This window comes from Microplitis mediator, chromosome 1 (genome assembly GCF_029852145.1).
Source record: "Microplitis mediator isolate UGA2020A chromosome 1, iyMicMedi2.1, whole genome shotgun sequence".
Classification (NCBI taxonomy): Eukaryota; Metazoa; Arthropoda; class Insecta; order Hymenoptera; family Braconidae; genus Microplitis; species Microplitis mediator.
Window position 1 is genome coordinate 3694359 of NC_079969.1, and position 25306 is coordinate 3719664.

The 25306-nt window shown below is 29.3% G+C and overlaps 2 protein-coding genes across 2 annotated transcripts in view; both read left to right on the forward strand.

The window, feature by feature from the left end:
* LOC130663982 (eukaryotic translation initiation factor 5B) overlaps positions 1-4471 on the forward strand; it is a 61390-nt gene extending 56919 nt beyond the window's left edge. The window contains exon 15 of the mRNA XM_057463597.1: positions 4127-4471. Coding sequence (XP_057319580.1) covers positions 4127-4234 — 108 coding nt within the window. The 3' untranslated portion in view covers positions 4235-4471. The remainder of the gene's footprint in view (positions 1-4126) is intronic.
* Positions 4472-6820: 2349 nt separating this feature from the next.
* LOC130667990 (protein sprouty-like) overlaps positions 6821-25306 on the forward strand; it is a 32480-nt gene continuing 13994 nt past the window's right edge. The window contains 1 exon segment of the mRNA XM_057469961.1: positions 6821-7031. Within this exon segment, the coding sequence (XP_057325944.1) occupies positions 6909-7031 (123 nt within the window). The 5' untranslated portion in view covers positions 6821-6908.

A 25306-nucleotide genomic window follows, 5' to 3' on the forward strand; every position in this document is an offset into this window, starting at 1 on the left:
GGTGGGGACGGAAACAGTGTAGAGCGTTACGTTATATACCGATGAATGGAGGACAACCGTTTTCCTTCTCCATCTTCTATCTCTCTCGCTCTCTCGCTTGCTGTCTCTCCCTCTCTCTCTCTCTCCTTTTATACATATATATGTTTGTATATATGTTAGTAAGAACTTCAGAATATCAATAGGAGTAGAATAAGTAGCCAGAAATACCAGAAGCATGCCGGCTTTGACAATTTCACGCTTTGCATTTTTACACTGTCCTTTTTTTGACCTTCCTCTAATATTTCTATCTCTACTTGCTACTTTTTTAAACCGAGTTTTTACTTTTTATATATATATATATATGTATATATATTTTTTCTGATACTAAATCCGTATATATAAGACAACTTCTATTCAAAAATTTGAATTTTTTGATATCTTGTTAATTTTGTGTTTTGTTTCGAAATTTCAAAAATCTATAGCGGGTTATTTTTTGTAGATACAAAAAAAAGTTCTAATACTTTTTCGTGTGAATTCTTGTTCTCTACAAGTTTTGTTTGAAAGTTTTTTCAAAATTTTTATTTGTTTACGAAATATTTGCGAAAAATCTATTTTCGGGGCCGTTATAAATTTTCCTTATTAACCTCTGGGGTGACTTCTTTATTTAAGGGGGAGGGGGAGGGATAGGGATTTGAAAATATATATATATATATATATATATATATATATTTTACATACAAAAAAGTATACTTCTGATACTAAATCCGTATATATAAGACAATTTCTATTCGAAAATTTGAATTTTTTGATATCTTGTTAATTTTGTGTTTTGCTTCGAAATTTCAAAAATCTATAGCGGGTTATTTTTTGTAGATACAAAAAAAGTTCTAATACTTTTTTGTGTGACCTCTTGTTCTCTATAACTTTCGTTTAAAAGTTTTTTCAAAATTTTTATTTGTTCACGAAATATTTGCGAAAAATCTATTTTCGGTGCCGTTGTAAAATTTCCTTATCAACCTCTGGAGTGACTTCTTTATTTTAGGGGGAGGGGGAGGGATAGGGATTTGAAAATACGTATACATAAAATATTTAAAAAATAAGTATCTCTATATTTATGTATAAGGTTTTGTAATTATTGAAGACGGTCCTGAAATTGTTCAGTCGATTATGAAATAATGTTTATTATGTAATGAAATATTTAATGATAATGACAATTGATTACTAGAATATGATTGACATTGACGAGACTGATAAAAAATCGTTGACGTTTTGATATTTATGTATTTCCGGTATTTGGTGATTAAAAGTGTTGTAATTTTTTTTTATTTTTTTATTCTTCTGTCCGTAATGAGAGAAGTAATTAAGTATATGATAACTAATAAAGTAATATATACTCGAAAATTGAAATTAAATATATCCTATAACTGAAATCGCTTAAAGAAGTGATTACTTTATTTCCGTTCAGTATAAAATTACTTTAAATTGACGGATCGAGACGTACGGATTTGAATTTTTGACACAAAGACAAAAAAAAAAAACAAACAGAATTTGACTTAATATATTTCGAATTCAAATAAACCGCGTTTTTCTTTGCACTGCAGGCATGCGAATTATATGGGCAAGGCCAAGTATAGAAATCCTCAATCAACTATGACTCAAAAAAAAAATTTGAATTGTGATTTTCAATCGGGTTCTATTCACCGGAAACACACGAAAGTGCATCTCGGGTGTTTTCGGTTTTTACTCCCACTCTGAGTGTTCTGGGTACGAAGTCTCTCCCTTACGCATGCGTGGTTTGGAAATAATCGGTAGTGGGGGTAACCCGAAGTTCATTCTCTCTCTGGAGCAAGTCCATGAATTTCCGTTCCTACTGATCCAGATCCATTTGTTTTAGAATTAGATCCCAAATTACTCTAAAATGCGGGGTAATTTTTACCACAGTAATTTTCCATTGAAATGCTGTAGCAAAAAATGAAGTACCAGTTTTTATAGTGTACACTAAAAAATAAGATTTGAAATTCTTACATAACCTCTTCAAGCTCTAGGTACATTTCCGTGTACTCGCAATGCTTCGATTATAAGACTCGTAAGTCATATTCCGGTGAATAATTCAACCATTGATGTAATCTCTACTTATATTGAAGAAGATAAACTCTGACATTAATCGATTTTCATATGGAAAAAATTCCATAAGCCTGTGGTTCCTTTTCCCGATAAATTATCAGACAGGTGAGACAATGAGCTTCCGGTTTCTTCCCTTAATTCTAATTTGTAATTTAAAATTCGGAGGTAATTTTGCTGTATTACGCAACAAACTGCTAATTGGTTAACAAAAAAAAAAGATGCATTAAAAAAGATGTAAATTTATGAAAAAGTAATAATTGACCTTTTATCAAGTGTACTAAATTATCCTAGTTGTCAAAGTAACTTGTAACAAAAAAGTTTCTCAGTGAATAAATAAGATTGTATAAGAGAATATCTTGGACGTATATCAAATTTCAATAAGATATTGATTTTATGTCATTGAATGAATATAACATTTCTACACTTCTATTAGCCTTGTAATGTAGAGTAACCAGCCAGCCATCCCATTTTCTACTTAATTCTCAAACAACCAACACCTACGTGGGCGTCAGTAATCTCATTTAAATGATACTATTGCGTAGGTTGCTTTCGTTTATAGACGTTTCAATGAGTTTCAAGGACTTATATATATATAAAGTTCGATTATATTTTTCAATAAATTCAATGTATATTCAGTAGCAAAAAAGATCCTTTATTTTTTGTTAAACCACCCACGTAATATGTAGATAGCATATTTTGACAAAACACTTACGGAATATAGATCCAATAAATCATAAAAAGGAGAAAAAAGAGAATTTATATGAGGAAAATAGAATATAAAAACAAAATGTGTTTAGTCACATAAATATTGGCAATGAACAAGGATCGCATTTACAATTTACAAAAAAATAGTTTATTACACACCCAGTATAAAAAGTATGACATTGCAGCCCGAGTGTGTAATCGCCTACCGAAGCCGAAGGCTAGGGTAGCAAAACGCGAATTGGGACTTGTAACCTTTTTTTGTGGTGTGCATACAATTTTTTCAGATTTGCATCTAAAAGTTTGAATTCTTGCCTTGTTTAGGGGGAAAATAGTTCTCTTTTCATATGATAAGTATTCGCGCATGCGTCATTTTTCCCACAAACAGAGGCAGGTTTCAACTTTCTCCGGTAGGTAATTACACATTCAGACTGCAATGTCATATTTTTTACACTGGGTGTGTAATCTACTAATTATTTGCACCTGCGGGAGAATTGCGCATGCGCAAATTATCATTGGTTTCCTCATAAGAGGACAGAACGACTTTTTTCCCGCTAAACAGGGCAGGAATTTTAATTTTTAATGCAAGAATAATAAAAAAATTATATTGTTAATTCTGGAACTCAAAAATTGATTCAATTATTTAATGAATTGAATCAGTTACTAAAATTTGATTAAAGAAATATCAAAAAGGATTTAAATTAGATCTGGTTTTCTAGTTTGAATTACCCCCGTCATTGAAGGAAATCATTCATTCCAGCAATGAAAGGACTTTGACTAAATTAAGCAGTTGGGCAAAATGTCATTAGGAGCAAAAATAATATTGTTTACGCTGCTAATTTCTATTCCGATATAAACGTTTTTTATGGTTCCATAACAACTGATCCCTGACAACTGATCCCAGACAACTGATCCCCGACAAATGATCACACGACAATTGCTCGCGCAGACAGCTGATTCCACAGACTAGATCCAACTGATAACTGGTCCAACTGAAAACTGACTTCTAATTCATCAGTTTCATCAAAATTTTCCTAACTTTGATGATCATCATTTCCGAAACCTTCATCTTCATCATTTTCAATTGAATGTCGGGATCAGATGTTGGTGCGATCAATTTGTAGGGATCACTTATCGTGGTATAAAATTTAGGGATCAGTTGACGGCACACCGTCTTTGATATCGTCTTGTCTTGTCAAAAAATTTCTTCAGAATTATTTTAAATTTCTAATTTACAAAATAAATTTTTTCTATTCGCGATTGTCGATTAAAATACTTCAAGTATAATGATATTAATTAACAATTTTTTTTTATGTTACAGATAAGCAGACAGAGTATAGATGCCTGCAAGGATTATTTCCGTGATGATTTACTGAAAACCGACTGGCAATTGATGGTCGAACTCAAAAAACTCTTCCAAATTCTCTAAACAGAATCGTCTATTTATAGAACATATAATTAAATCCAAACATCGCCAATAAATAAAAAAAGAACAAATATAATATTTTTTTTTTATTAATAGAATACTTTTTTTGCAGATAATCTGTAAAAAAAAATTACTTGATAAATTGGAAACGTCAAAAATCATTTTTATAATTGAAATTTTTAATTAATGAATTTAATTATAAATATTAACAATAATTAAAATAAATTAATACTGAATAATATTACGAATAGTTAAAAAAAATATAAATATGAATAACAATAAAAACAAATAAGTAAATAATAAATCAAAGATATGATTATTATTGAATGATAAATAAACTTGAATGAATCGTTCAATGATCAATTTTCTCGCGTCATTCTTGACCTTCCAAGACAATATTCATTCACGTTATTCACAACTCGCCTGTTTTATTACTTATTACATAAAAAAATTTATTACGAATACTGTTCATAAAAAATTTAGATCCAAAAGTCCACAGCTCATATATTTATTTCATATAATATAAATTTTCACCGATAACTCTAGAAAAATATTTAATTTTTAATTCGAGTATTGTTTCATTTATATTTTCGACTACAAAAATGTCTGATAACGAGATAAATATGACGATAAGAATTCCATTCAACTTAAGGAACCTGTTAATGTATTTTTAATTTATTCATTATAAATTATTAATGAGAATACGATTTATTTCTATTAAAATCTAAAGATAATGAGGAAAAAATAAGAATCTCAATGACAGCAATTTAAATTTTTGAATTTACCGCCTTTTTATTTTCTTAGTTTTTTTACGGTGGCGCTGCAGAGAAAATTATGGCAGCCATTTTTGATGCCTTAAGGAGGTTCGACCGGAACTAGTGAGTCAAAGTAGTTTTTGAATTTTTTCGTTTGCTAAATTCTCCTAATAGTTATAAAAATTCATTATTTTAATTTATAATAACATAACGAATTTATAAATTAATATTTATTACTTATTTAATTAAAGAAAGTAATGAAATTACTTGGTTATTTTTGACTCATATGATTTAATAAAAAGATTTGGCAACAGCGCGTTTTAATCTCTTACACATCGATATTCAAATTAAAGCGGGAAAAATTTATTTCTAATCTCGTCTCTCTTATTAATATATTTCTATCTTTGTTTTTTCTCTCAGCTGCTTACGCGACGTTGCCAAACCCTCAATAATATGTATCTCTGTCGATGAACGAGATTAAATAATAAAGTTTAACTTGAATTATTTAAATAATTACAACGGTAACACTATATTGTTAAAATCTTATCATATTCTAAAAATATTCAAGTTTATGGCATGTGGTTTTTTATTTCTTAAATTTGGGAGGTTAATAATGAAAAAAAATCTAATAAGTCATGACGGAAGCTTGTCCGCCATAAGAGTCTGTGTATAAGAACTTAAAAACGTCATTTTTAAATCTTTTTTTCTAAAAAACTAGACGGTGGATCATATTCAAATTTTGAGAATACATAGATAAAGTACTTCTTTACATGGATACTAAGTTTCAAATCTTAAAGTTGGAAAATCCTTTTTACATTAGATTAGGTCGAACCTCAACGAAATATTTCATGCTGTAGTCATAATTACTTAGAATCATGGGGTATAACCTCGAAATTTCGGGGAACAGTTTTTGTATTCATGGTAACAACTTCCGGTTACTGTGATAACAGTTTCTGTCATATGGTAATGATGACCATGCGCATGGGAAAATTGCCCTCAGGAAAATAGGAATGAATCCTACATAAAGGAATTATTTTTATTTGAAATTTTTGACTTTACATGGCAAAGTCGGCCATGTTAGCCACCTGACGGGAATTGAAATGAACCCTTGCAAAAATTACTATGTCCATATGAATCGAGCTACGGAAATTTTAAGGTGAGTAATTCGTCTGCAGAATTTTATCCACTCCGAAAATTAAATGATAGGAATTATCATCTAGTGACGGTAAAATTTCTACTATCAATCCGATAGTAGTGAATATTATCTAGATGATTGTATAAATCATCTAGATCGTAATAATATTAATTACAAACCCTGATAGTAACTGTTATCATCCTGATGGTAATTTTTACTAATTTTAACTATCTTTGCATTTAAAAACTTTCGAATCATTCGAGATGATTGGAATTTAAAATTTAGGATAATAAACACAATTACTTAATTTTCTGAGTGTACTGACAATAGAGGGCTCTCCCCCCACTTACACTCGGGGTGTGCAGAAAAAAACTGTTTCGTTATAAAAAATTAAATTAAGTAATTTTTAAATTTCATATATTAATTTCTTATAAATAATTGAATAATATCAGCATAAAAATATGAATTTATCTGGAATTAATAAATAAAAAAATAAATTAGTCATCATTGTTTTCGCTATTAATTATATTGAATACAATAAATAATTACAGTACATATGATATAATAAATAAATATATATATGTAGTTATCAGACTTAAATTGTGCAGAAATGTGTCATGTCCTTGCTGGTGTTACAGCTGAATGTTGAGGACTGAAGAGAGAGGATAAGAGAAAAAGAAGAGATAAACAGTGACAGAGACAGTAGAAAACGAGCGCGATCACGAGTAAGAGAGAGAAAGAGAGAACACGAGGCACCTCAAATACACCAGAGTCGGGATCTGAATGAATGCACGTCATTTCGAGTCATTCATATATCCGCAGGTTGTCCTCGCGCGGGTTCACCTCATTCTCTTGCGTGCGTTGTAAAAAGTTAGAGCGTTCGCTAACGTACGCAACGCAGCTCAAACCAGTGAGTATAGTAATATTACATATATTTATATATATATGTGATAGCATATTGTGTATAGTACAGTAGTTGTAGAAAAGGACTTAAATGTTGCACTGAGGTGAGGTGTGGAAAGGGAGTAGACTCAAGGATCTGCCAATGCCGTATATAAATTTTTACGTACCCTCATATTTATTGTTAATGACAATGATGCTATCGATGATATAATTTCTATATTCAAAATATTATTCACTTGGATGTTACACGGAACAAAGAACTGAAAGAATTTTTCTTTTACTGGGAAATAAATTTCTGCCTCGATTACTGGAAAAAAAATCTAGTCCTCATCTAAAATTTAAAAATTGTACCCAATTTTAGGGATAAATTTTATTAGGGACTGGGGGTCATGAATTGGGACAGAATTTTGAAATAATGATCCTTAAAAAAAATATTTTCCTGTAAAGAAAAGAGTATTTTAAAAATCCAGACAAATGTCGGTAGATAATTACTTGCTGAGATTTCCCGAGGGAGGATATCCGGTGCGGAAATGTATCCTGTTCTATCAAGTTAAATCAGCGAATGCATTTCCGTTTACTTCTCACGTTCTTTCTCTTTCTTTATATTTTTTTGTTCTCTTTTCTTCATATTCGTTTTCAATTCATCAAATTATTTTACTTTTAAGTATATCCGGAAAATGCTAGAGGTAATTCACTTTTGTTCTATAAATATAACGTCGGTCGAATGTATAAAATAAAATTTAATATTTTATTTTTATAACTTTTTTGTGAAAACAATAAAATGTACGCTGGTATCAATCGTAATTGTAAACAGTAGCGATTTGATTCAAGACGGCAATTTTTTATACTGAAGATGTATTTTTTTAAATTCAAAAATTGGTACCATGTACTTCATATTTTTACATTCAAATTCGATTTTTAAAAAACATTGGCTCCAGACGGAATCGAACTCGCGACCTTTGAATTAGAAGTCTTGTCTACTATCCACTAGGCTGACGTACGTCCGACAAATTGGAACTCAAAATTTTAACTCTACTACACAGAAAAAAAGTTTTCTTGAGTCAAGAAAATATTTTAGAAAAACTTTTTCAGGGAGTCAAGAATTTCTTGAGCCAAGAGAATTCGTCTTTACCCGGGAAATTTGAAATTTCAAAAAAAATTTCTTGAATAAAAAATATTTACCTTCAGTCGATAATTTTTTTTTCTGTTCCAAAACGCTAGAGGTCTCTCTATTTTCCATGGATCGGAGTCAGGTGAGGGAATTTGGACACTGACTGATTTTCTTGAAATAAGTTCTTAATAATTTTGCTTTAAGTCGGTAATTAATTGAAAACAAAAATTTGAAGTTTTCTAAACAAACACTTGTTCTTTTTAAATTTAAGAAAATTATTAAGAATCAAAAATTTAAATTTATCGATGGAATAATTTTACTCAGTGGATGATAAAAATTTATAAATGTACAGAAATCAGACTACTATATTTTTTAGTAAATTGAACTTCTGAAGACCTTGATATTTTTTTTTAACCGTTAAAACGTTGTGTCATCCTATCTTCTTGGATTTAATCTTCTATCTTCATAACTTCAGATAACATATACTAAGTTTCGTTCCAAGTTATTTTTAATTTAATTAATATGTCGAGAGATTTATGTATTCTCAATTTGTTTCATTGAACTGTAGTCGATTAAATAAAAATAAATTTTATCAATTAAATGTTTTACTGTTTTTGTTAATTACTCAATAAAAATTACTTGGTAATCATTTTTTTTTAATGAGTAAAAAAAAAAATATAAAAATTTTATACAGTGAAATTCCCAAATTATAATTAGAATTTTTATGTCATTAAACTTAAAATACATTTATACTTCCGACTCTATAAATGAAAGGTCAATTATTGGTATCGGACTTATTCTTCATACATTTGATGTTCGATGATTAAAAAATAATTTTCATATATTTTCCCCATTACAAGTATGTAAATGTATTTAGAAAAAAAACTTGAGTCAAGAAAATTATTATGAAGATGAAAATTTCAAGATTAATTTTAAAAAATGATATTCTTGAGTCAAAAAAAAATTTCTCAGATCGATAAATTTAAATTCTTGATTCCAGTATAATTTTCTTGAATTGAAAAAAAAAACAAGTGTTTGTTTAGAGAACTTCAAACTCTTGTTCTAAGCGTATTACTGATTAACAGTAAAAATGGTGAGAACTTTCAAGAAAATGTTTCTTGGTTTTGAAAAAAAACTCCGGCCTGACGTCCAATCCATGAAAAATAGAGAGACCTCTGTAGCCTTTTCATAGAATTTGTATTCGAAATTTTGAGTTCCAATATCTCGGGCATACGTCAGCCTAGTGGATAACAAACAAGGCTTCTAGTAATGGTCTGCCATTATTATTTTCCGTTAATAGTAATAATATATTTTGAAATTTCAAAACGGCAGACGTGGTCAAATGCATTTAAAATTAGCCAAAAATCGATAGCTGTCTTACCTGAGCGCCCGCCGCGTCTACTACTTTGAGCTTAGTGAGTTCCTTAGTGGAAATTTTTCGGAATTTTCTCTGAAAAACTCAGTTCTGAAGTTCTACAGACTTTTTCAAAATTCTAAAGACTTTTTCGGAGCTATTCAGAGAAAAGCCCGAAAAATTTCCACCAGTTCCCGACTTATCTACGGTAGGTATACACAGAAAAACAGATATCTTGAGTCAAGAAAATATTTTTGAAGACAAACGTTTTCGGGAACCAAGTCAAGATTTTCTTGAGCCAAGAGAATTCGTCTTGGTTGGAGAAGATTTCTACTTTATCTGAGAAAATTTAGGTCTCCAAAAAAATTTTCTTGAATCAAGAATATTTACCTTCAGTCGAGAATTTATTTTTTGTGTGTGGGGGTCTTAATGTACAAAAATTCAGGTCTGGTCAAATATATACAGGTAGCCATTCACTGGCTCTTAGACTATCATTCAAAGGTCGCGAGTTCGATCCCATCTGAAGGCAGTGATTTTAAAAAATAAAGTTCGAGCGTAAAAATATTACGCAAACACTGGCATCATTTTCTTAATTCAAAAAAAAATTACATGATAAAGTGCCATCTGGAATCAAGTCGCTAGTGTCAAATCAAGAGAATAATATTTTTGAAACAAGAATATTCTACTCACTTGAAGAATTAAATAAATTTCTATCAAAATATTTTAATTCTCGATTCAAGAATAAAATTTTTTTCTATTTGAACTAAGATTCAAATACTTGTAAGAATAATTTCTCGTTTTCGATGCAAGAGCGCATTTTCTTGCGTTAAAAAAACAGAATGACGAAACAAAAATTTAATTTCCAAGAAAAAATTTTTGATTCACGTAAATTTTCTTTCTGTATACGTCTGCAAAAAATCGAATGTTATTCCGTCAGTGTTAATTTCAAAAATTCTTTACTATCGCGATTATTGTTACAAACTTTTATTTTCGTTCATATAAAATTTAATCTCTCATAAATTTTCAACTGATATTTTCCGATAATATTCTTCAAATACTATGCGATAAAAAGATTAAAAAATAATAATAATAGTAAATATAAAATAATTGATGCAACCTGTTTCTAGAAAAACGTTATAACCGTGGCTGCGTGACTGCTTACGTTCAAATTGCTCACCTGTAGTCTCTATACTTTTTTAAAATTTTTGCTAAAAATTATACAAAATATACCTGAAATTTTTAACACCAATATGCAAATGAAGTTTAATATAAAGCGCGTGCATCTCGAAATTTCTCGAAATTTGTAACCGAAAATTTTGATATCGACCGAAAAAATTTATCAAATCAATAATTCATCCAATTACTTTTTATTAACTAAATTTTTACTAGATACATTTACAATAATTTTTTAAATGCAATTACAAAAAAAAATATGACTGCAAAAAATAATTTTTTTTGCAACAATCGTTTTTCAAATTCATAGTCTAGGAAATTCCGAAATTTTTAATTAAAAAAAAAATGACAGTATCAAAAATTTAAAAATTCAAAAACAATAACTAGAGGACAAAAAAAAATTTCAAGTATTAGGCGCGAGATTTAAAAGTTACGTTCCTGTGATCCAAGATGGCCGTTGGCTTTCTTCAGCCTCAAACGTAAAACCTCTTACTAACACTCTGTAAAAACCACAAGCATTCGGTGTTTTTTTTTCTCTGGTCAACTCGCTTGCTCTCGCACAAGTGATACTTAAAAAATTCATCTATAAAAAATAATTTCCATTCACCAGAAGTCGCATCAATTGTCAAATAGATAAAAAAAAATTTCGTACTAGTAAACAAACTCGAATAAAAAGTTTACAAAAACCTGGCAACTGAGAGGTAAAAAATAAAATAAAATAAAACGAAACGAAAGAAGAAGCGAGAAACAAGATCCTGAAGGAATCGCGGGACGCGGGGTAGGCTATTTCTGTGGTCGTAGGGGCCGGTATAAAATAAGCATTGAATGAATAGAAGGAGCCTGTTTACTGGCAGCCTACGCGATCTCACTCTCTACCCCGCGCAATCTCCGTTCATTCTCTCTTACGCGCTCTGTCTTTATCCATTCGTATTTCCCTCTCTTTCTTTATATACTACTATATACACACATAAAAAAACATTTTGATCTCGATCGCGCTCACGCGATCCCGCCATTTTGAATTTATCAACTGCGCATGCACTTACTTAAATACGCATGCGCAGTTAAACCAGCGCGCGCATGTGGTAACGAGACGCGCAGCAGTAGTGGGGATTTCGGAAACGACTCGCGAGATTGCCAGTATGTTAGGAACCTCCGTGAGTTTCCTATCGTTATATAAAAAAAAGTTTATATATATATAAATATATATATTTTTTATAAAATGTTTTAAAAAAGTTTTTCGCTGTTGATTGCGCGGTTAAATTAAAAACGTGATGTGATTTAAAAATGATTTATTAAATTAAATTAAATAATTTATAAAATATAAATATATATAAATAATATATGTTATTATTTATATAAATGTTAAGTGTGTGATTGTGATAAATATTTAAATATTAATATATAAAGTGAGGCATGAGTATAAAAAAAAAAAAAAATAAAATATTAACATATTTTGTAGTTTAAGACAAATAATTACCATTACCTGTGAAAAAAAGTATGAAAAAATAAATATAATAAATATATATAATAATATATATAATAAAATAAAAAAAAACGTCTTCGAGGGGAAGAGTTTATCGTGGACAAGAAGACGGGGATTGGTGTTGCCTCGGATTATCATTTTTTCGAGTGCGCGCTGCGCTGAATCGGCGCTAAAATTTGAAATTAAATTCAAATTTAAATTTGTTTTTTTTTATACTAAAAGTGAATGAATGAAAATCGCGTTGAAGATAATTGGCGGTACTGTAAAAGAGGGTGGGGTGAATAAAATTTAGCGTTTGGTGAATCAAAAGTGTGGAAGTGTGGATACCTTGGACTGTCCCCCGCCCCCGGCGCTGCCCCCGCGGCGCCCGCCTTGGCCGCCAAATCGACAATTAAGCTGTAACACATTGAGAAATATTGAAGCTGTTGGCACAACTGGAGCGACGATAATCGGTGGAGGTGGTGGTGGTGGTGGAAGTGGTGCTGCTGCTACTACTTCTACTTCTGGTACTCCTAGAAGTAGTTGTAGTAAAATAAATTCACAATCACAATTAATAAATTACAGTGGTAGTGGGTCATTAATTAATACCGGCACGATTATTACGCCTATTGGTACACCAATAATTGCTTCCGGTTGTGGAAGTGGAAGATTTAAACAAGGATTGAGGTGTCATCAAACTCCACCACCACCACCGTCTCTTGTACCACCACAATATCCTGCTCCACCACGGCCGCCAAGTCGTAACGGTCAGTTCATGTTTCTTTTTTTTTTTTTTATTCATAAATTTTTTATTTATTGCTATCGATGATACTGAAGTTACCATACGTCTAACAATTTTTAGATTTTTTTTCAGAGCCATAGATTATAAAAAAAAAATTTTTGAAAAAATTCTACTTGTAGTTTTTTTAATTTTCTACATGTGCAAATTTTTGGTTTTTTTTTTATTTTGCAAACGATTTGTGAAAAAAAAAAATTGAAAAAATTCCACTTGTAGTTTTTTTAATTCTCTATATGTGCATATTTTTTTTTTTTTTTTTTTGCAAACGATTTGTTAAAAAAAAAAATTTGAAAATTTTTAAATGTCTGGTAACTTCAGAGTCATTTGTATCCTTGAATTTTAATTTAATTATAAATGTTATTTTTTTAATTTATTAAAAGTCATAGATATGAATTCTGAAGGATTGATTATTATTTTTGTTTTTATGAAGATAAAAGTTAATTTTTAAAAAGCAATAAATTTTTTAATGAGCGATAATAGATATTTTGAAATAATCTAATAAAAAATATCGAGTCGATTGAAAAAATTTTGAAATAACTTAAATAGCTGAGTAAATAGATAGTTTACTATAGTAGTTATTAATAAAAATTTAATGGGACGGTATAAAATTTATTTATAGTTCAGTTTTTTATTGTAGTGATGATTATGTTTTTTATTTTATTTACTGGGATATTCCTATGGAAAGCATCAATGAATTTTATAGGAATAGGAACCCATGGAAATTTATTAGGACACTATGGATATACATGAGGATCCATGGGGGTCAGTATAGGAACCCTGGTGGAAAATTTCCGGAATTTTCTCTGCGAAACTCAGTTCTTAAGTTCTAAAGACTTTTTCAGAGAAAGTCCAAAAAATTTCCACCAGGGAAAGTATGGATACGGGTTCCCATAGGAAAACTCCATATAGGGACCTGGGAACCTGGATTTCTATGTAGAAATTTAATATATATGAACTAGGTATGGATAGGAATCTAAACTCAGTTCCCATATAAATTTTTGCATGGTTTGGATCCCCATAGGAAATCATTGTCGAAATTCACATAGAAATCCGAACTAGACTGACATATGAACTTAAAGGGATGGGGATTCCTATGGGAAATCCTGTGAGAACCTATACAGGAATCTATGGTGTTTTGATACAGGAAATCATATGGGAATTCATCCGAAAACGCCATTTGAAAATCTAAACTCTGTTCCCATAAGAATTTTTGCACGGTTTGGTTCTTATGGGAGATCAATGTAAAAATTAATTTAGAAATCTACAGTAGATTCCCATATGAATTTAAAATGATGTGGATTCCCATAAGAAATCCTGTAAAAATCTGTATAGGAGTCTATGCTGAATTTCTATCGAAAATCATATGGGAATCCATCCGAAAACGCCTTATGGGAATCTAAACTCGGTTCCCATATGGATTTTTGCATGCTTCGGATTCCCATAGGAAATCACTAGATTCTCATGTGGACTCTTATGGGAAATCACGTAAGAATCTATGCAGGATTCCTATAGAAAATCACATGGAAATTCATCTGAAAACGCCAGATGGGATTCCAAACTCTGTTTCCATATGAATTTTTGCATGGTTCGAATTCCCATAGGAAATCATTAGATTCCCATGACGATTCTTATGGGAAATCACGTAAGAATTCATAGAGGAATCTATGCAGGATTTCTATAAGAAACCATATGGAAATTTATCTGAAAACGCTATATGGAATTCCAAACTCTGTTCCCGTAGGAATTTTTCCATGGTTTAGATTCCCATAGGAAGTCATTGTAAAAATTTACATAGAAATCCATACTAGATTTCCATATGGATTTAAAATTATGTAGATTCCCATGGGAAATCACGTAAGAATCTATACTGGATTTCTATAGGAGACCATATGGGATTTTATCTGAAAACGCCATAGAGAAATCTAAGCTGTATTCCCACGTGGTTTTTATTTACAGGGATAATTGTCGGTATTTTTAAACTTTAGTATTGTAGGTTTTTTAAACCAGGTGTAATTCCATCCTCATTTTTTTGTAGTATAAATAAATAATTGCTAAAAAAAATTAATTGGCATAATTAACTGCCTAAAGTAATTATGTTACGTGATATAAAATAGATAAATTATTATTATTATTATTTTTCGATATTATTGAATAGATCGGTCTAATGAGCGTTTAATCATTATCTTTTTCGTTCTACAAAGGTGATTAGACTTTTTTTTTTTCATTGTATCTATTATTTGATGTATTACTGTAGTCATTGTTGTCACACGTGAGTGATAAGATTTTTTATTAATGTATAGCATACATATATTTGAAATAATATGAGTATACTATAATAGATAAATGTTTTAATTTTGATTGTCAATGAAATAATAGATAAAGAGTTGATAACAATATAATTGAACTATCGATTATATAATCGTGAAAAAAAAATAACAATTTATAAAAAGAAAATATGAATCATTTTCGTGATCATTTTATTTTTAACTTTTTTTTTTCTAAATATATCGGGTAGTCTATCAAAGAAATCCATTGCAGATCAATGGGAATTCATAGAAATTTTAATACCTGGATTCCCATGGGAGAAATTCAAATTGGAAACTGGGAAACTGAATTTCTGTACAGGAAATTTCTATGTACGAAAAGATCGGAACGTTTTTCACGCAACGAAACTGAAAATAATTGATGAAATTTGTGTCTAAGACGAATCTCGGCCTGTCATTTCCTGTGACATGCGAAAAATTTCCGAAATCTAGATCCAGTAGATTTTTTACTTTTCATTTTTTTTTTCTTATTTTCGTTCCGCGAAAACGTTCCGATCTTCAAGTACATTAAAATCTGTGGTATGGAAATAATGTATAGAAAATATATACGGATAATTTTATGTCAAATTATGTCGTAATTTTCGGTCAAATTTCGAGCAAAAAAATTTCTAACCGCGGGAAATTTGAATGTTAAAAAATATGAGAAATGATTATAAAAGTCAATTAACGCGCGTATATTTCGAAATTCGATCTTTTCTACACTAAATTTCCATATGGATTCCCATAGAAATCCGCGTTAGAATCTTGTCGAATTCCTTATATTTAGTATGCAGAATACTGTTTGAAGAATGGGTTATAATTTTTGAACTTTGTTTAATTAAATTTAAATTTCTTACTATGCCATAAAACGTTTAATAGTAAACAGTATAGATAATTTTTTATTTTGAGAATAATTTAGTACAGTAGTGTAGATCATCGGTCTTTTTATGATGAATGAAACTCTAAGATATAGAAAGCTACGAGAAAGTCTCTTAAAACAAGTTGGACGCTTCCGTTCTTGTAGATAATATACAACGTTACTAATATAAAATGTAAGCACAAAGATATGAGTACCTAAGATTATTAATATTACGAGCTGCATAAATCATCATATATTTCAAAAAACATTTCTATGCATGTATAACTTATAATATTTAATTTTTTTCATAATATTCATTAACAATAAGAAAGTAACGATTTTTCATAAAATTTGAAGTTCAAATTATCGATACTAATTATAATCGATCGATAGTTCGATTATTAATAATGAAAAAAGTTATCATTCATTGAATAATCAAATTTTTTTGACATCAGTCCATCAATTTTTTGAATGTCACTTTGTTTCATTAAAAAATCATACACAGAAAAGGATTTTTGACCCAAGATTTCCCTCTGGATTGTAAAAGTATTCTTAGGTCAAGGTTTCTTTTTTTGTGTTCATTGTTTAATAATGATTCAAAATTTGATAATTTGGAACTACGCTAAGAAAATCTCTTACGTTTTAATATCTTAGGAATCGTATCCTGTTATAAGAATTACTCTCTTATTAAGAAAAAATGATTTACTTCATGCTAAGTGTATGTCTATATATTAGTCGATTCAAATTATTTTAAATCATTTCAAATTATTTTGAATCATTTCAAATCATTTTTCTTAATCAGGGCTGCTTACATGTGTATTTAGTGATCAAAATTACGTTTGTTTCAATTTTTTTGAACATTATCTTCTAAACGGGCCCATACCTAATGAACTTTGAAAATTTGAACTTCTACACTTTGAACTTTGGCAATTTGAAATTTCGTAAATTTGAACTTTGAATAATTTAGTAATTCTTTTATCAAAAATAATGTTTGTTATCGTGCTTTGCCCTTTTTTCATGAATTTTGTGTGAATTTGTTCATAAAACATAAAAGTTCAAATTTACCAAAGTTCAAATTAGGTCGGTCACCTTCTAAACAACTCAATTATAGCCGTAATCTAGACTGTTAGATTCAAATTTCTATGAAGTTTGACAGTATTTAGTCCGAATGAATTCTAAAAATCGAATTGAAAACAGTATTTCAGAATTTTTCAAAATCATTCGATCTATGGCCAAATAACCTCAAATTTTAGGCTTCACTTCTTCGGTTGTTTTGAAGATCTTTTAAACCGGTGATTCAGTTCGCAAAAACTGAGAACAAAAAGTCGAAAAACTGATGACTTTTGCTAAATATTTTCATTCCTAATCATATCACAGTTATTATTGTAAAAAATAGAGCTTACTCAACGCTTCTATGCTTGAGGTATGCATTTTTCGAGCTCTTCAAGATCAAAATGATATTTTTAATCATATCAGTGCTCTTTGAACTTACAAACTTTGAGAAGTTCTAGGGATAGCCCGCGGAGTCAACCGGTTTTCGCAGTTTAGTATCTTACATATTCAATATAAAAAACAAACTCTTCAAAAATAAGTTGATGACTATAATCTACATGTTCTACATGTAAATCATCAATTATCACCTCAATTTTTAAATTATGATCAAGGAGAACATATTTCTGGTCATACTCTTATAGTTTTATGAAATCATAAGCCTGCATGAAAATACCATATATGATAAATATATATGCAAAAATATATAACAAATATGGGATCATATAAGTGGCCAAAAGCGATATATATTTTCTTATATCTGTAACTATATGGAAGCCGTATACGACATATATAACTCATTTTATATCTTATATAGTAAGTTTTGATATAATTGATCATATATGTAAATATATAAGTTACTACATATATTGATATTTATGTAGATTTGTAAGCCAGCACACTTTTATATATATTCTGAACACAATATTTGAATCTTATACGCGAGTGGGAGAGAGAAGAGAATAGATTTTATATATTTTTACATATATGGGAAGACTTATATGGTTCCATATATCGAAAAATATATAAAGTTAAATACATGGTACATATATTGATGAATTATATATATGTATTCTTATTTGTTTCCATATATAAATAACATTTATTTTTTGATATATTAAAACTTGTAAGTTTTCAAATATATAAATATATTGAAGTTATACGGGAATATATGAAAATCATATATTGAAATATAGTAAAATCGGCCAAAATATATATATATAGTTCTATGTAAGATTTTATGTATTGTTACATATATATTTATATCTGTAACATATATTTTTTAATATATGTTTACCATATATATTTTCATGCGGGAGATAAGAAAAAAATACTCCTATAGTATTTTTATCTACCAATTTTAGGTTTTTTTTTTCAAACTCCAGCTGCATAAATTATACCAATTTCATTCCATTTATTGTTTTCCTGTTCAAAAATATTGTTTTCAAAAATTTCCGCGGGAACTCCAAAAATCTATAGTCGGCCTACTAGTAATTTTTTTTTCCTAGATCAGAAATTTGAATTTTGAAAACTGTTCAAAAATCGACTCGTTTGAATTGCCGTAAAATTGAACAGTATTAATTTAAAAATTCAAATCACACTTTTGATATGAAATTTGAAATCTCAGTGATAACTCAAAAAAAGTAAATTTATTTTATTTATTTTTGTTGTTTTGAAAACAAAAAATTTTTATCAATTCTCTTAACTGGCATTAAATGCAATATTTAATATTAAATTGTGCTCGTGACTTAAAAGTTTATGTCGATTGCGCACGCGCGTTGTTGTAAGCAACGTGGAACGTGTAAAGGAAAAAAAAGAGAGAGAAAGAGAGTGAGTTGAAGGAAGAGAGAAAAAGAGAACGTGGTACGATAGCATGAATGAAATGCCTGGTCGTTTGTTCTGTTCGTTCTAAACCTTGTACCTCGGTGTTTATAAATGTCACGCATGCGCGTTTTCCTAAATTAATGTTGTTGAATATTTTCATTTTATACATAAATATATATGACTATAGACTAAAATTACTTTTAATATGTGATACAATGTCTTGCGCACTCATTCTGACGTTTAATTTCACTGTAATTTTTAATTAATAAATCGCGATATTACTTTTTCAATGAACGTATCTGCAGACGCATTGAAAAATGTATTTTTAGAAAAGCTTATGAATTAAAAAATTAATTAAGTATTGAATTAAACGGTTGGCATTGATCTTATACGTTAATAACATTCTCTTGTTTGCTATCTCTGTTTGCCAACCCCATTATCTCTGGCCCCTTCGACTCTCCTTATTCTCTGTCTCTCTCCCATTTTCTTGCTCTATCTTTTATACTCTGTCTCTATCGATTTCTCACTATATAATGTATACACAATTTTAAGTATGATCTACATTCATTATTATGTGCCATCACGTCACATCCGGTCCGTATGTTCGGTTTATTTTATTTTATCATATGTTTGAGTATCTGTAAAAAAATGTGTAGCTTTTCACTGTTGAAAGACTTTTTGATAACATGGAAAAAAAAGTTTGTTAATAATGACAGTTTAGAAAAAAAATTTCGAGATAATTGGAAATTATTATTGTGAGTTATTAGTTTCATTTCTGTTGATTATTGCTGTCGGGATTGTAATTTTTACTGTTTAAAAAAATTACGGAGAAATTAGTCTTGTTTGAAACTCTATGGTGGCATAGTAAAGTCGGAAAATAGTAGCCATCAATGGAAATTAAAATAAACACATGGAAAAATTACTATGTCATAGGCCATATGTGAAAATAACATATATGGTCAAAATATATGATAAATATCAGAAAATATATGTGGCCAATTTAACTATATTTTCTGACATATTTTTTTTTATATTAAAAAATATAATATTCATCATATACAAGTCTATATATGTTTAGCATATATAAAATATATATGTCAATCATATACAAAAAATATATTTTTATCATATATGAAAATATATATTCTTGTCATATACGAAAACTATATTTTTATCAAACATAAAAATATATATTTCTATCATATACGAAAAATATATTCTGATCATATATAAAAACATATATTTATATTGTATATGGAAAAAAAAAGTTTCTTATTCGTATGACCAACTCCAATTAAATTAGATATAAATTTTAATATACTCTTTAAATTGCAGTTAAAATTTTCAAAATTAGTTAATTTGATGCGAATATATATACCCATCTACATATACATACACCGAATAAAATATATGCTTAAATATAACAAAGAAAATATATGGTGCCATATATAATATAAATTATATGCTACCATATATTTCATTTCATATGAAAATTTTATATTTTTTGAATATAAAAGGAAATATATCAATACAATATATTATAAGGTAAATGTAAATGTATATATAGCTTGATATAAAAAACATATAAGTTACATATATGGAATACATATATTTACTACTGTATATAGATTTATATTAAATCGGTCAAAATCTCTGTATGATTTTTTATAATATACAATACAATATATCATATATTTTTTTGTTGCAAACATATATGATTTTATATATTTTAACCATGTATTGTTTTTTCATACGGGATGATAGCTTTTAAACAAGAATAGTTTTTTCGTGTACTTATTTTCAGAAAAATTTCTGTAATTTCCAAATAAAAAAATAGATTCTATCAGATTTTTCTCCGTGAAAAAAAATGTTTTAAAATAAAAAGCAAGAATATATATTTTATCTGTACAATAATTTAAAAGTTATTTTAAATTATTACGAACAAAAATAAACAATAACTTTGTTATATTGAATTCGAAATGAATCTGACTATTGTGTAGGCAGAACGACAGTCTTGTGGGTTGATGGGTGGGTGGACATAGCTCACGACCATATGGCATCCACATTCTTCAGCTTTAGTATACACAGCTCCAGACTTGATTTAACTTCTGAGTTTGAACCTATCCTATAATAAAAAAGACGTTAAATATATGTGAAACCTCTTTTCTCGACACCTTATTGGCTCAGCACGACATAGAAATATACACAATAATATACAGAAACTATATCTAGGGAAAAAGACAATCGTGCGCTTGTCTTTTCTCTTTTTCTATGAAGAAAAAGACGTGAAATTTATGGAAAGCCAATTTATTCGCTACGTGATTGCTTATATATCACAGAAATATACATTGAAATATATATAAGAACACGGTTCGCTCGCGAAACTTGAACTAGTAACCCGGGTCAAAAAATAACAAATGGATACTAAGTAAATTATGTTGATCAAAATCTAACCTATCACTCTTTTTTTGATAAGTTGACTCAGTATCCATTTAAACCAAAAAATTTTCTACCCCACTTGCATCAAAAGTTTAAATTCCTGCCCTGTTTAGAGGAAAGAAACTCATACTTTTATCTTATTAGCAAACGCATGATAAAATTTTGCGCATGCGCGATTTTTCCCACAAACAAAGGCCAGAATTGAAACTTTCAGGTGTAGATCCGGTGGAAAATAGTGTTTACACCACGTGGAAAGGTAGAGTGTCTCAATTTGCGTGTTTGCCATCCTAGCTTTAGGCTCAGGTAGTCAATTTCACACTAGGGTCGAAATGTCCTATTTTCCGTCCTAGGTGTGTAATGTACTATTTAATTTTTTTTTCGACGAAGCATAAAATTTCCATACCAATTTTTTGAAATTTCAAATTCTACTAGAGAAGAATACTAATATAATTTATGAAAGTGAATAAAAGTATTTGAAGAGCAGAGAAATGATACGTCCCTGGGATCAGTGTTTTTAGTTGATCCATCGTAGCCTTCTCTCGTGACTACGGATACGGACTATGTACTCCCCACTCAAAGCGACCGTAAGGACCGGCGACTAAAGCCCGTTTGTTGGCACGAATGAGAGGGGCATGGAGTAGAGAAATAATGTAATGAGTATAGAAGGCAGAGAGAGGGCGAACGCGTTGGACTCAACTCTGAGTATTGCTGCAATGCATTCGTGTGCGTTCATTCACGTTTATGGTCCCAAAGGAAGGTCCTTAAGTAGTGTGTGAAACGCGTAAGTGCGGGAGCCAGCCAACAAGCACCAACAGGTCGCCACTGACTGAAATCACGCTGTCGTACGCTCGACAGAGAACACGATCTTGTTTCTTTTACTCCTTTTTTTCTTACGTATACTTTTTTTCTTCTCTTTAAGTGTATTTTTATACATTTCTCTTCTGTTGTGTGACTATTTATTTTTAATCTTCGTAAATAATTTGTTGACGAACGTCCATTATCTATTTGAGTACCATCTCTTCTTGTTGTCTTATTGGGCCTATAACCTCACTTATTTCTCTCGTGCATCTTTCGTGTTGTCTGTTAGTACTTTATATGTTACATACAGACTTTTTTCTTTAGAGCCTGACTTGACCCCCCACTACTGGCCATTCTTCGTCGTGGTCTTGGTCTATGTATTTAGCGAGTACATAGAAAACCAGCTGTACTGTCGCTGTCAGCCTATAAAATACTACCATATTCTTCAGCTGTTTTATTTAGTTTACTCCTCTTTCCTCTTAAATTTGTAAAAGCTTTTAAATATCTACTACTAAGGGTCGGCAGTACTAACCTCAAAACATCTGTAATGATAATCGATTAATAAATCAATAGAAATCTACAATTCGATAATTTTTTGGTTATGGCCCAAACTTTATCTTAAGGGTATTGCTTGTGACAATTTTAAGTAGTTTTTACACTTTTATATACATGGTACTTAAAATTCTAGTTTCATTTATTTTTTACAAAATTAAACCTCTATTGTCGCCATCATTATAACGTAAGACCCGCATTATCAATTTATTAACATGATTCGATCAAGATAAACTGTTAAAAGCCAAATTATACATGTTTTCATTATATATTTATTGACGTTACTTTCTACGGGCTGAAAAAAAATGATAACTATTACCATCATGCAATGGTATTATCATACTGTAGGTAATCATTATCATGCTTTTATGATAATCATTATTTTTTTGAATAGTAATATTTACTGTTGCCGATAGTAATAGTTACCTTGTAGACAGTACTCGTTACCATCTAGATAATAATATTTATTATCCCTGAAAAAAAACGATAACTATTACTAGCTTGCAATAAAGAATATCGTACTGTATGCGGTAATCACTATCATGCTTATATGTTAACTATTCTTTTCTTGTATAGTAATATTTATTATTGCTGATAGTAATAATTACCATCTAGATAGTAATCGTTACTATTGCTGATATTAATAGTTAACACCTAAACAGTAATAGTTATCATCTAGATCGTAATATTTATTATATCTGTAAAAAACGATAACTATTACTATCTTGCAATAAAAAATATCATACTGTATGCGGTAATCACTATCATGCTTATATATTAACAATTCTTTTCTTGTATAGTAATATTTATTATTGCTGATAGTAATAATTACCATCTAGACAGTGATATTTACTATTGCTGATATTAATAGTTACCATATAGATCGTAATATTTATTACATTTGAAAGAAATGATAACTATTACTATCTTGCAATAAAGAATATCATACTGTATGCGGTAATCACTATCATGCTTATATATTAACAATTCTTTTCTTGTATAGTAATATTTATTATTGCTGATAGTAATAATTACCATCTAGACAGTAATATTTACTATAGCCGATATTAATAGTTACTATCTAGACAGTAATAATTATCATCTAGATCGTAATATTTATTATATCTGAAAAAAAAAACGATAACTATTACTAGCTTGCATTAAAGAATATCATACTTTATGCGGTAATCACTATCATGCTTATATGTTAACAATTCTTCTCTTGTATAGTAATATTTATTATTGCCGATATTAATAGTTACCATTTAGACAGTAATATTTACTATTGCTAATAGTAATAGTTACCATCTAAACAGTAATATTTACTATATCTGAAAAATTAGTAAATTTTTCCATCTTCGATAGTAATGATTATCGTCTCGGATAACATGACTACTATTCCCGACAGTAAAAACTAACATAAAATAATGAGAATATTTCCTATATAAAGATGGAAATATTTACCTCATTATATGCATTTTTTCGGAAACTAAAAAAAAATCTCTGTAATGATAATCAATTAATGAATTAATAGAAATCGAAATTTAGAGAATTTGTTTATGGCCTGGCCTTAAAATGGGAAGTATTATCACATTTTTTCAGCCTATAGGCTACAGTATACTCTATACTATAGTGAATTGTAGACTACCTAAAAAAGAAATAGAATGAAAAAGTAAGAAAGAGGATTAGATGTGTCGTTTGGTGACCCCACGGAGTGAATATCTTCAACCAGATGTCAATCCTCTCCCATAAAACTTTTTCATTCTCTTTTTTTCTACACACACACACACACACGCAAGTAGATACATATATATTTAACAACACAAGTTTGGTTGTTTCTACATTTCTGTTGAAATTTTTTTCTTCAATTATTGGTTTAAAAAAATATTACAATTTTCTAAATATATATAGCAATAAATTTAGTATCATTTATATTAAACTTAAATTTATGAATAAAATTCTCGAAATATAAATTTAAAATCTTAAAATAGTTCAAAAAGTATATTATTATTATTATATATTTTTTGGTATAGTTTTGCGGTTTCTATAAATATTATTCGTTTGCTTTCACGATTGGATGTTTACGTGGCGTTTTGCCGCGAATAATATATATATATATATATATATATATATATATATATATATATATATAAATATATAGATGAAAAAATTTAAGCAATTGGTATACGTTCGTTGAGAAAAGTATATAAATTTATAAATTTATACAGTAACTGTATTATACTATATTTGTATATTATGGAGTATAGATGAGAGTATAGAGTGAATTTTATCGTCATCGTCCACAAACTCCACAAGTGCACAGTTAAACGGCGAACAACACAGCATAAGCAAAGAAGACCGACGTTTTCGCAATGTACTGTATAGACTTAAACTTCTCATTTCTTGGCAAGGTTCCCTTGTTAACTCCTGGAAGCAAATACATCGTCGAGTAGTAAGATGAGAAAAGTAGAGGTAACTTGGCCGGATTCCTCATCTTTTTTTTCTTATACTTCATCTTCATCGTCATCTTCTTCTTTAAGCTTACAACGTAGCGACTC